Genomic DNA, 12,336 nt, shown 5'->3' on the forward strand with positions numbered 1-12,336 from the left:
ATATAAGTCGCACTGGAGTATAAGTCGCAGGGACATTCAATCTATGAAAAAAACCGCGACTTATAGTCCGGAAAATACGGTAATTTAAGGTTCAGCTAACATTCCAGCAGCATGCTAGCTGTTTTTGGTAATTTAAGGTTTTTTAGGCTACTTTGAAGTTTAGCTAATATTTCAGCTACATGACAGCTATTTTGGCAAATTTAGGATTGTTTTCAGTTTTTTATGCTAATTTAAAGATTAGCTAATGTGTCAGCTACATGTTAGCTGTTTTGGCAAATTTAGGATTGTTTTCAGTTTTTTAAGCTAATTTAAAGTTCAGCTAAAATTTCAGCTACATGCTAGCTGTTTTTGCTAATTTAACATTTTTTCAATTTTTTAGGCTTATTTGAAGTTTAGCTAATATGTCAGCTACATGCTAGCTGTTTTGGCTAATAGGCTTTTTTATTTTTTGGTCTTATTTGGAGTTTAGCTAATATTTCAGCTACATGATAGCTATTTTGGCTAATTTAGGCATTTTTAGGCTATTTTGGAGCTTAGCTAATATGTCAGCTACATGCTAGGTGTTTTGGCTAATAGGCTTTTTTGATTTTTTAGACTAATTTAAGGTTTAGCTAACATTCCAGCAGCATGCTAGCTGTTTTGGGTAATTTAAGTTTTTTAGGCTACTTTGAAGTTTAGCTAATGTTTCAGCTACATGACAGCTATTTTGGCAAATTTAGGATTTTCTTTCTGTTTTTTATCTAATTTGGAGTTCAGCTAATATTTCAGCTACATGCTAGCTGTTTTGGCAAATTTAGGATTATTTTCAGTTTTTTATGCTAATTTAAAGTTTAGCTAATATGTCAGCTACATGCTAGCTGTTTTGGCTAATAGGCTTTTTTTATTTTTTGGGCTAATTTGGAGTTTAGCTAATATTTCAGCTGCATACTAGTTATTTTGGTTAATTTAAGCTTTTTTAAGCTAATTTAAAGTTTAGCTAATATGCCAGCTACATGCTAGCTGTTTTGGCTAACTTGGGTTTTTTCCATTGACTTTAAAAATTCTTATATACAGTCTATGTTTTTTTTCCAGTTTTTTAGGCTAATTTAGCGTTTCACTAATCTTATAACTGGCTTTCAGCTTTAGCGATTTTAGCTATCAATTTCAGCGTATTTAGCTACTAGCAGTAGCATCTTCAGCTATCAATTTCGGCTTACAGCATTCACACCAGCATCATTGCAGTTAACACTATATATCTAGTTTTTAGTTAGTTTAGAGCTAATGATGGTTAAGATGTGAGCTTTACATCCAATTTGTTCCTAACCCGATTAGTCGACTAATTGGGAAAAATAATCAGTGATTATTTATTATTGAAACAACCGTTTGTGGCAGCACTACAGTCTATAATCCATAAAAGGAAATAACGTATCTTCACTTCTGTTGTTTCTACCAATATTTATACAGGCTATCTCATTATGGTTTGATGTATAAATAGACTGAAGTCTCGTGTTCGCATGAAGGACGTCCTTATTTATTTTTAACAATTTAACTAGCTGCTCAACCAAATGGTGGGGCACATTTAAATGGTTTTAAAAATACAGCTTGTATGTATTACTCTCCGAGGTGGGGGGGTAAAGGGACATTGAAAAAAAAGTGAAGTAAAAAAACATTTTTTCCCCCAAAATCTGAAGTAAAAATATATATTTTTCTAGTTGCTAAGTAGTGTCCATCAGTTGGTAACCTGAATTTTTTTTTACTTCAATTTTTAGAAAATACTTTTTTTTTCAATTACTATCTGGTGAGCACCAGTTTCTAACCAGATTTGGACAAGTCGAACTATTGAAGTTGGACTATTGGAGTGTGTTTTTATATCATCCATTTTGTGAAGAGTAAAAGCATCCCTGAAGGAAATTGATGAACATCTGGAATTTGTAAAAGTTTACCTGAGTAAAAATGGTTCTAGATCACCAGTAAACTGGATAAAGTTCACAGTCGTGTTTCATCTGTTGGGAAACTTCTTTGCTCACTCTGTTTTCTGTCTTTGACAGATTCACTCTCTTGCTTGAGCTTAATCCGGACTGGATGCTGCTGCTGTTCTTCACCCACACCCACCTCACCGTCACGGTTACTTTGGGTTTGCTTCTTATTCCAAAGGTAAACTTCCCATTTTCCGCTGTTCGTCCAAATTTCGTCTGTCACTAAATCTGCTTGTTGCAGAGCTGTCACACTCGGAGGTTTTAAATTTGACCTCATGTTTCCTGATGTTCTTGGTTCCAGGTTATTTTTTTAGCATCTTGAGTTCTTCATTTGAGTTCCTTGAGTTAGAATCTAAAATGAAAAAGACGTTGTAGTTAATGACAGTCAAACATCTGAATATGGTCAAACCTGTACAGGTAATTCAACTGACTCACATGAAATATCAAAGACTGCTCTGTCAACATATTCTAACTCCCAAGTCGTCACATTTTGAGACAGAGTCAACGAGCCCTCCACCTCACTTTTTGACATATTGGGTTTCCCCAAATTATTGTTGAAGTTTTTGATGTTCCAATTCAATCAGTGGATGTGGACCAAAGCTCAGGACGCACCATGTGCCCGTACCCTAACCCGATAGCCAAACCTTAGCCTGAACCGCGTCTGGTACTGTGTCTGAAAGTGTTAATGCGTCTGGAAGTGGTTCTGCATCCGGGTTCGGTACCGGGTTAGGATATGGGTGTGGTCTATATCCCGACACCGGATCGGTACCGTCTTGCTGCCCGGAGGTCGGGGGGGCCCTGATTTAATTGGAACAGCCAGTACGTCAAAAAGCGGAAGGTTGTTGTCCATGCATCAAAATGTGACGTCTTGGGAATGAGAATGTGTGGGCCGTGTGGTCCCATAGAGAGAAAATGTTCATGCACACTTTTATCTATGGGTATGCTGCGGGTGACGGGTCATAGTCAGTATTTCTGTAACATGTAGACATCCTACAGGTGTCCTTCAACATTAACACACATGAACATGCCTGTGGTATAAGCAGGTAGCAGCAGGGAGGTGGACTCTCCTTCTTTCGTGTTTTAACTGTTTATTAGCACTCGTCCACCACCTACAATATGTGGAGGCTTGGTGCGTAAAGTTAAATTGGTGCAAATCTTGTTCCATGCTTTCCGTTTTCATAGTCCTGTTTTTTTAAAAGTCCGTCTTGGAGTCATATTAATCCTCAATCATTATTTGTCTCCTTCTTGGTCATGTTTAAAGCGATTGGGACTATCATGTTTTAAAGGGGACCCCACCCACACATGTCCCCTAATTTTGCAATAGACTATCAAACTCTTGGTAAAGATGTTTTTGTATTTTCTGATTACTTTGTTTTTCCAACTGGTTGTGATAAATTGCAGCTCAGCATTTGTTAGCATCAGGACTGTCCTGTAGTTTTACTGGTTCTAAATGCTTTCATCAGTTCCTGTTCGCCGGCACCCACATGAGAGACGACATCGCCTCGGAGGCCTACGAGGACGAGCTGGACATGGGCCGTTCGGGGTCCTACCTGAACAGCAGCATCACGTCCGCGTGGAGCGAGCACAGCCTGGATCCCGAGGACATCCGGGTGAGCAGCGCTTTCACGCCTCTCTGTCATTTGCATAACCTGGTGATGCTTTTGAATCCCACACAAAAACTGAGCCATGGCAGTTTTTTATTGCAGACACCCGACGAAATGGGCCATCTCAGTTCTATTAATGGCTGTGGCGTAAGATCTTGTGACAGTCTTTGGGAAAAACGTACCAACGTGAGCAGAGATGTTTGTTTGTCTGTTAGAGCTGAAGAAGTCTCTCAACCAAAAGATTTGGCTACCTCAAACCAATTATCCGGAGGAAGTTGATCACCCGGCATCCAGTTGCCTGAAAGTATTTATTTACCCGGATGAAAAGGCAGACGGGATTATTGACGACCTGAGCTTTGAGGCTGTTTCAGACCTAACACAGAACACGTCACCTCCTTTTTTGATGCTGTTCCAGACCGTCCTGTCTGCTTTGTCCTCGCAGAACGCATGCGACATCCAGTAGTTTGTCATTTAACAGCTGTTGGTCATGAACTTGTAGAGCATGTTGTTTGTGTAGTAGATCGTCTGCTTTTCTTCATGGCGGTGTCTTGAAACATTTCCATGACATCTTTCAGGCATTTAAATACAACCACTTCTTGTGTGTTTATTGATCTACAGGAAGAGCTGAAGAAGCTGTACTCCCAGTTGGAGATTTACAAAAGGAAAAAGATGCTGGCGAATAATCCTCATCTGCAGAAGAAGAGAAGTTCCAAAAAGGGGCTTGGTCGCTCGCTGATGCGGCGCATCACAGAGATTCCTGAGTCGGTGCATCGGCAGTGCAGCCGGGAAGACAAGGACGGCGGGGAACACGGGAGCAACCGCAACAGCATCTGCGTGCTGAAGAAAAACCCAATCGATGCAGGAAAGACTGCAAAAGAAGACACTCTGAAAAACAAGGTTTTTTCCCTGAAGAAGTCGCACAGCAGCTACGACCACGTCCGCGACCAAAGTGAGGAGCAACCGGCGACAGACAAGACGGATGTGACCACGGCTGAGGGGTCCTTGCTGGAAACACTTATGGGGAAGAAGCTGGTCAAGAAGAAGTCCAATGAGACCATGAACGCCCCCAGTGAATCCACCGAGTCCGTTCCCTTGGTCTGCAAGTCGGCCAGTGCCCATAATCTCAATGCGGACAAGAAACCTATCCACCCCAGGGCCTCCATGCTGCAGAAGTCCTTGAGTGTCATCGCGAGTGCTAAAGAAAAGACACTGGGCTTGGCTGGAAAGACCCAGAACACAGAGGAGAACAGCAAGAAGAGTCAGCCAAAGAGCAAAGACACAAATACCAATGCGGAAGCAGAAAACGAATGCCAGCCCAAGATGATCATCAGCCAGTCCGTGGAATACAAGCAAACTACCGCTAAAGGCCGAGTGATGAAGCAGCCTGTTAGCGGCAGCCAGCCAACCATCTCCTCTGACCCAGGCAAGGGAAAGGACACCTACGACCTCTCAGAAGTTTGTCCCTGGGAGGTGGAGGACCTGCCAACGCCATCTGAGAACAAGGTCCAGAAGCATGTGTCGATCGCACCAGAAGAAACCACAACGATTCATGGAGGCAGCACCAAAGGGAGCAAACCCCAGAAACAAAAAGGTTCTGATCAGTCTCCGCATAGCGGAAAGCACCAGAAAGAGGCTCAGAGGACATCAGCTGTTCGAGCTGAGATATGTCCGTGGGAAGAGGGAGGCGAAAGCCAAGTCAGTCCAGGAGAGGGGTCAAGGCAATCTAAGACTAAGCAGCCTCACTCCTCAGTAGAAACCTCTAAAACTAGCCGGGCAGATGTTTGTCCGTGGGACTTGGAAGAGCAACAAAAAGCTGCAGAATCGACAAAGCAGAAAAAGAGTCCTTCTCCTGTGGACGGGAGAGGGAAGACCATAGATGCCCCAAAAGTAGGAGCGTCCCTGCAGCCACCAACATCTAAAGTCGACGTGTGTCCGTGGGACTACGACAGCCCTGCAGCTTCTTTAAGTCCAGAGCGGACACCTGCGCAACCGTCAAAGACCAAGGACCTCCCTTCCAAAAAGAAAGGCGTCCTATCCACAAGGACAGTGGAAAAAGAAAAACCTAAAGACGCTGGAGATGAGAAAAGTAAAACAAAAGCAAAAGACAAGAGTAAATCGTCAGAGAAACAAGTCAGCCAGCAAAAGCTGGCCGAGGTCTGCCCGTGGGAGGTAGAGGCTCCACCGGATGTGCCGTTGGTAGAAAAACGGAGAAGCGCCAACGTGGGAGCAGCCAAAGCGAAGCCGGCGGACGTCTGTCCGTGGGATTTTGAAGACAGAAAAGGTGCCGACCAAAAAGCACCTGCAGTGAAACAGGGTGCTAAAGGTGAAGCAGCGACCAACAAAGCCGACGTTTGTCCCTGGGACTTTGAGGAGAGCACATCCAGCAAGAAGGCGTGACACTCACCATGACGGACCACTACCGCGATAGCTGTCGGTGTACGCTTGGTTTTTCACTGGAGAATTGTTAAAAATGTACCTTTTCCTCTTTGTACGGTGACTTGGAGGCTGAGTTGATGGAGTTCCACAAGTTGCCTTCCTTTCCGAGGTTTAGTTCTGGTTTTACACATTTTAGAAAAAAGCAAAACGTCTGAAGATAAAAAAAACCTCCATGAGCATTCCAGATAATCCTGAACATTCAACTGTAAACCGATTATGCAACTTTGAATTCAACCGTTTTAACGTCACGAGCAACACTGCTGTCATCGCAACAGTTCTTGTGTTGTTTTCGTCACGCGTGTTGTCAGGCAGATGATGGTGAAAAAACGATGGAGATAGTCTAAGAAAGCCAAAGAATAAAAGAGAACTTCAAGGAAGGCTCAGGAGTGAACACAGAAGGAACAGAACTGTCCGATAGCACTTTAGCAAACTCCAAAACTTTAGCGCAGATTCCATCCTAATGTTTATTTTTTTGTCCTTCTATCATCACTGCAAAAATCCCAAAGGATTTCCAACGTCAAACTTTATTTCTGGTCTTTGAATCTCTTTAATTGTAACTCTCTACAGGTTTCAATGCTTCCCAGTCTGCAGAGATGTACTGTATGTGCCTAAATAACTAGCATTGTCTTGTATTAGTTTGAAGGGAAGCAAGCAGCTTCTCCGGCAGCAGATTCTGTAAAACCGCATGAGCATCCAGGTACCATGTAGCTGGACCCACACCTACGTCCTCTCAAGCAGCTGACGCGTCTTTAGCGCCGTCAGCCCGTCTTACGTTTGAGGATATTTACGAAACAAAGAGAAAACTAGAGCAGATGTGATTGTGTGTTGTTTGTATGTTGTTTCTTCACGTGTGTAACAAAACCCAGGTTGAAAAAATGTTCGAGAAAAGAATCGGCACCAGCTTTGTTCATGATTCCAATTTAGATTTTGTGTTGCAGCAGGCTGTGGAAAATATATACAAAGTTTAGTGTAAATGGAGAAATCAATGTTAAATAAATGTTTGCTTTCCGATTATTAAAGAAAAATGTACAAAAAAAAGAAACAAAAAAGAAACAAACCTGATATCCTTTTGGATATTAACGAAATTCTCTTTCGCTAACACTCAGATTTGATTGGACAAGGCTCGTAGGGCAACCCAGCCCCCTCTTCCCCTCTCCATATCTGAGAGCTCATAGCAAGGAGCTTGTGGCTCCGCCCACTGTATTTTCTACTTCACAAATACGACCTTTTTCAAACAACATTTTTTCGTCTGCTCCAGATTCACAGCAATATGTCCTCCATCATGACTAAATTACCACTAGAACAGGTTAAAAACAACATTTTTATTGGCGTAGGTTTTTAAACACGATGAGTATTTGAGGAGTTCCACGTTTATTTCTCGTCCTGTTTCTATTAGCTGACAGTTTCTTAACCCTAGAACACTTTCACTATAAAAAGTTACACTTTTGCCAGGTCATTTTTACCCAATATAACATATCCAATAATAAGTATTTCTCATTAAAAATAGATCAAAATATGACAATACATGATAAATTAGTGGTTTATGTAGAAAAATGGAAAAAAAACATAGGAAGATCCTGAAAATATGCTTGAAAATGACTGAAAAATTAGGAATTTGAGAAGAAAAAATTCCTAAAAAAAATATTAATGATACTAGAGACTTGGTCTTTGGTCCACCCATTCCTGGGACACGTGGGCCTCAATCCAGGGACCATGACAATTAAAAAAATCCTACATATTGAAAACCACGTAAATACTTTTGCTTGGGTGCTCTAGGGTTAACAAAATTGTCCCATTGGAGACTTTTGCCTCTTTCAAACCCCTCCTTTAATTATTTTTTAAAAAATGTGACCCGTCATCAAGCGAGCGTTTCCTTTCTGCTTCCTCCCGTGGGAACCCTAACTGAGACAAATATACTGACTTAGCATTAAATCAATCCATGGCTGGTTTAGCGTCATGTGACGAAGAACATAATTGTAACAACAAAAACACTTTAAAGCAGCTCCTCGTGAAAAAACAAAAAATATAATCTATAAATAGACACCTGATGAGTCGGTGGAACATGTTTGGGTTCTTTTATGTTTTACAATAAATATCTGATATTAAGTCTATTGGAATGTATTCAGATTCAGTGGTTCATTCAGCTAAAAATGATTGGAGTAAATGACAAATATTTGAACCTTCTCTGAACAGTTTGCGGTCCTGTTTGGAGTCTGGTGGAAATGAGTGAATGTTGCTGCTGATCGTCTGTAAATCCCCAGGAAATTCACATTTTTCAAGTTGTGTGGAAATCTGTGCAAATCTGTATAAATATTTGTTCAAAAAAGAGATAATCAGGTAACAAATGTTTAGCACATAAAAAGTGTGATATATTTATAGTTTGTGAAGATGAAGTGATGTTTGAGCTCCTTCTGGATTAGGAACCGTCAGGCCTTGTTTCCAGATACATTTGTTCTGAGTAGAAAACTGGACATTAACGGTCTTTATTCCTCCTGATTTGTGGAAATGGTGTCATTTAGTGAGAAGTCACTGGCTGTACACACAGCAAGTTTGATCAAATATTTAAACTTAAGAGCGTCCTCTGTCAATTTGTATAGTCTTAATGAAGCTTCCCAGTCAAGTGGGATCCAAATGGTTTAAAAGTGGGCAGAAAATGTGGGCCCCAATTGGGTTTGTCCGCAGTTTCAGTGGTACTCCCACCTGTGTTTGCCCACATTAGCTCCTCTGCCTTGAGACCAACAGCCTGGGTGAAGACCCCACTTGCTCTGCCGGCCCCTGGTCAGCGCCGCTTGCTTGCTCTGCTGGCCCCTGGATCGTGGCACTAGTTTGCTCTGCCGGCTCCTGGGCAGCGGTTCTAGCTTTCTCTGCCGATACTGGATGGTGGCTCTAGCTTGTTCGGCCGCCCCTGGATGGTGGCACTCGCTTTTTCTGCTGGCCCCTTGGCTTTGGCGCTTGCTTGTTTGTTCTACCAGCCCCTGGGCGGTGGCCTTCACTTGCTCTGCCAGCCCCTTGGCGGTGGCCCTCGCCTGTTCTGGTGGCCCCTTGGCGGTGGCCCTCGATTGTTCTGGCGGCCCTGGGCGGTGGCCCTTGCTTCTTTTGCCAGCCCCTTGGCGGTGGCCCTCGCTTGTTCTACCAGCCCCTGGGCGGTGGCCCTTGCTTGTTCTGCCAGCCCCTTGGCGGTGGCCCTCGCTTGTTCTGCCAGCCCCTTGGCGGTGGCCCTTGCTTCTTTTGCCAGCCCCTTGGCGGTGGCCCTCCTTGTTCTGCCAGCCCCTGGGCGGTGGCCCTTGCTTGTTCTGGCGGCCAGTGGGCAGTGGCCCTCGCTTGTTCTGCCAGCCCCTGGGCGGTAGCCCTTGCTTGTTCTGGCGGCCAGTGGGCAGTGGCCCTCGCTTGTTCTGCCAGCCCCTGGGCGGTGGCCCTTGCTTATTCCGCCATCCCCTTGCCGGTGGCCCTCGCTTGTTCTGGCGGCCCCTGGGTGGCAGCGCTAGCTTGCTCTGCCAGACCCTTGGTGGCGGTACTTGCTTGGTCTGGCCCCCCCTGGATGGCGGCACTAGCTTGCTCTGTCGGTCCCTGGGCGGTGGCCTCACCTTCTTTGCCAGACTCTAGGCAGTTGAACTTGCTATGCTATCCACCCTGCGACTGGCTAGCATAGTGACCCCCTTAAGCCAATGTGGGCAAGCACAGATGGGGCCACCATGGAAACTGCAGACAAGACCACATTTTCTGCCCACTTTTAAACCATGAAGCCTACTTGCTGGCTGGGTTTGCACAAACGTTTGTCAAATGATTTTAGCCTCCCTTGAACTCCAGAACAAACGTTTGGATTTTTGAACACAATTTGGAATTTTAGCAGATTAGGAATTCCCTTTCAGTTGATTTAGTTGGTTCAACACATGTACTATTTGTAGTACACAGTACATGTGTTGTACCTCCTTCCTCTCCTTCAGGGACTCTATTGTCACTCGTGCAACAAGGCATCAAAACGTATGAGGTAATGTGGGGTAGATCTCATGTAAAAGGTGTTTGCTAGCTGATGCTGTAGTTCTGCATCCGAGTTCCTTCATGATTCTCAGATCTAGCAAGGTGTTTTTTTTCTTTTACTCCCAATTTAAAGCGATAAATTCCCCAAAAAGTCTTTAAAGTTTGACTCTTTGTTCTCCCAGTTGAAGAATTCCTTGTTTCCTTTGCACCAACAGCGTTTCTCTGTTTCCATAGTCGTCTCTGTACTGAGCCGTGTACCACATCACCTGTTACTGTTTCTCTGGGTATCATCTCTGTAATTTATCCTCAGCATCCATGACTCCATGCAGGTTTGAACCTCAGCTTTGGTTCCTTCTTTCCATTGTCTTGGCTAGCTACATTTTTTTTTACTTCTTTTATTTTTGTGGCCCACCCCGGTCTACTACTACTACTGCTACTACTACTACTACTACTCAATGCTGTAACGTCGTAATTCTTGCTCTTGTGGCTTCTGCATGAATCAAGAAATTAGTAGGACCAATGTTTCACTGCCCTTGATAGAATAAAAAATAAAAAAGTGATCTTTTTTGGACTGTTACCAGTTGTATAGTGAGTGATCTTGTACCTAACCCACTGTATTCTGTGCTTGTTATGACTATTGCTCTATGACAAGCTTATAGCATCGATATATGGGAATATTTGGTAGATTTTTATTGTGTTACATTGTGATAGCATGTACATAAAGATACCTCCTCTGCAATAAATATTTATATGAAAGCGGATGTGCTGCTTTTAATCAGCGGATTTGCATCTCTGGACGTTTTCCCATCAAGAGTCTCTCAAAACGACGATCCTGCAGTATTTTCTGCTCCATTTCCTTCACTCCCTAATGCAAGACGCTCCCATGATGCCTTTCTTCCAGCTTCAACTTGGCTTTCCGTTCATGTAGACATGCAGTCGGAAAACTTTCCCAGCGAGCCGCTCCGGAGCATCCTGTTATCCTGAAAGGCTTTTGTGGCGTTTTGGACGAAATTCAAAGAGAGAAAGATGCTGCTGTCCAGGTTGATTTGAGCTGAATAACCAAATCTTTCCCCGTCATATAAACACGTTTAAGTCTTGTTAAGTCGACGTGTTTCATCAGAAAAGGCAGCGTCTGTGCTGTCAGGACTGCTTCTACCTCCCTAAATATAGAGACAGCCAGCTGAGGTAAACATGTTAGCATTGATCTCTGTGTGCAGAGCACTTTCTGATGCTTTCTGATGAATAGAAGATCAATACCGGCTGCAGTGGAGAGCAGAAATGAAGAAACATTAGAGCAGAAAACCAGGATAAATCACATGGAACTAAAAAAAAGTAAGTTCTTTTGTTGGAGATTATTTATAATGAAGAGGAAGTCTTTAGACCTTCATGTGGGTCTTAAAAAGTGTTTGATTTTTACAGTAAAATTCAAATTAAGAGTAAATTTTTATGGAAATAAATTCTGATTTTAGTCCCATTTAACTTGTTGTTTAGGTGGTCCTCCAAATGTTGGATTTTTCAGTAACTTTTCTAATATATTTTAGATCTGTGCAGATAAGATGAGTTGTCTTCCAATCAGAAGAGAGCTTGTTGGAAGGCCACACCCCTTCCACTACAAAAAACCTGCTTTAAATGTTGGACGTGGAGGTCAGCAGCCTCCACCTACTTTTATTGAGTCTGATTTATATAATGCAAATAACTTAAATTAAACAAATATCATGAAATAAAAATGAGTATAATTTAGAAAATGGTTATTCTGACCAATAGAATGAGCTGTTTATTTCTCAATAGAAGTCTATGGGAATTTGGCTTATTGGAGCCACTTCCTGTTTTGAATACCACTCGGTCCAGTTCTCTTATACAGTCAGTTATGTAGACATGCTCATGGAAACATTTATCAGGGCCAATGCTCCTCCTAAAAGGATTTTTGTGTCCATTCCCTACTTGTCATTCATTCCACGGTCGTCCAGAGCATCTTGAGTTTGTTGATTTTAGTTCTGTGTTCATCCACTAGATAGTTTGGAACATGCAAGATCATAAAATACATTTTCTTTGATTCTATAAATGACTCTTTAATTAGAATGACATAACCGCAATCTGGCCGCAAAACAACCCGCTAGCTCTGCTTTTAGAAAAGTCCCGCCCCCTTCAACATTAGGTGGGCTTGCGATCCTTAGGCGCCTCGCCTGCATTGTCGGCGAGACCAAGCTCCTGCAGGTGGGGGCGGAGAGAGGCGCCTGAGATGAAGGCGAACGACGAGACTGTACGAGAAGTTGGGGGTTGTAATTAACTTTTGGTTGAAAATAAATATTCCTCTTCCCCTTAGTATGATCTGAGTTGTTATGACTTTTATCTTATTTTTAACA

The 12,336-nt window shown here is 42.9% G+C and overlaps 1 protein-coding gene across 2 annotated transcripts in view; it reads left to right on the forward strand.

The window, feature by feature from the left end:
* Positions 1–10,734, forward strand: part of gpr158a (G protein-coupled receptor 158a) — an 89,748-nt gene extending 79,014 nt beyond the window's left edge. Inside the window, exons 9-12 of one of the 2 annotated variants that reach the window (XM_024280044.2) lie at positions 2,028–2,133; positions 3,419–3,565; positions 3,662–3,745; positions 4,178–10,734. In XM_024280044.2, the coding sequence (XP_024135812.1) occupies positions 2,028–2,133; positions 3,419–3,565; positions 3,662–3,745; positions 4,178–5,956 (2,116 nt within the window). In that variant the 3' untranslated portion in view covers positions 5,957–10,734. The remainder of the gene's footprint in view (positions 1–2,027; positions 2,134–3,418; positions 3,566–3,661; positions 3,746–4,177) is intronic. The other variant, XM_024280045.2, reaches the window with a different exon arrangement.
* Positions 10,735–12,336: the final 1,602 nt, after the last annotated feature.

Source organism: Oryzias melastigma, linkage group LG20, assembly GCF_002922805.2.
Source record: "Oryzias melastigma strain HK-1 linkage group LG20, ASM292280v2, whole genome shotgun sequence".
Lineage (NCBI taxonomy): Eukaryota > Metazoa > Chordata > Actinopteri > Beloniformes > Adrianichthyidae > Oryzias > Oryzias melastigma.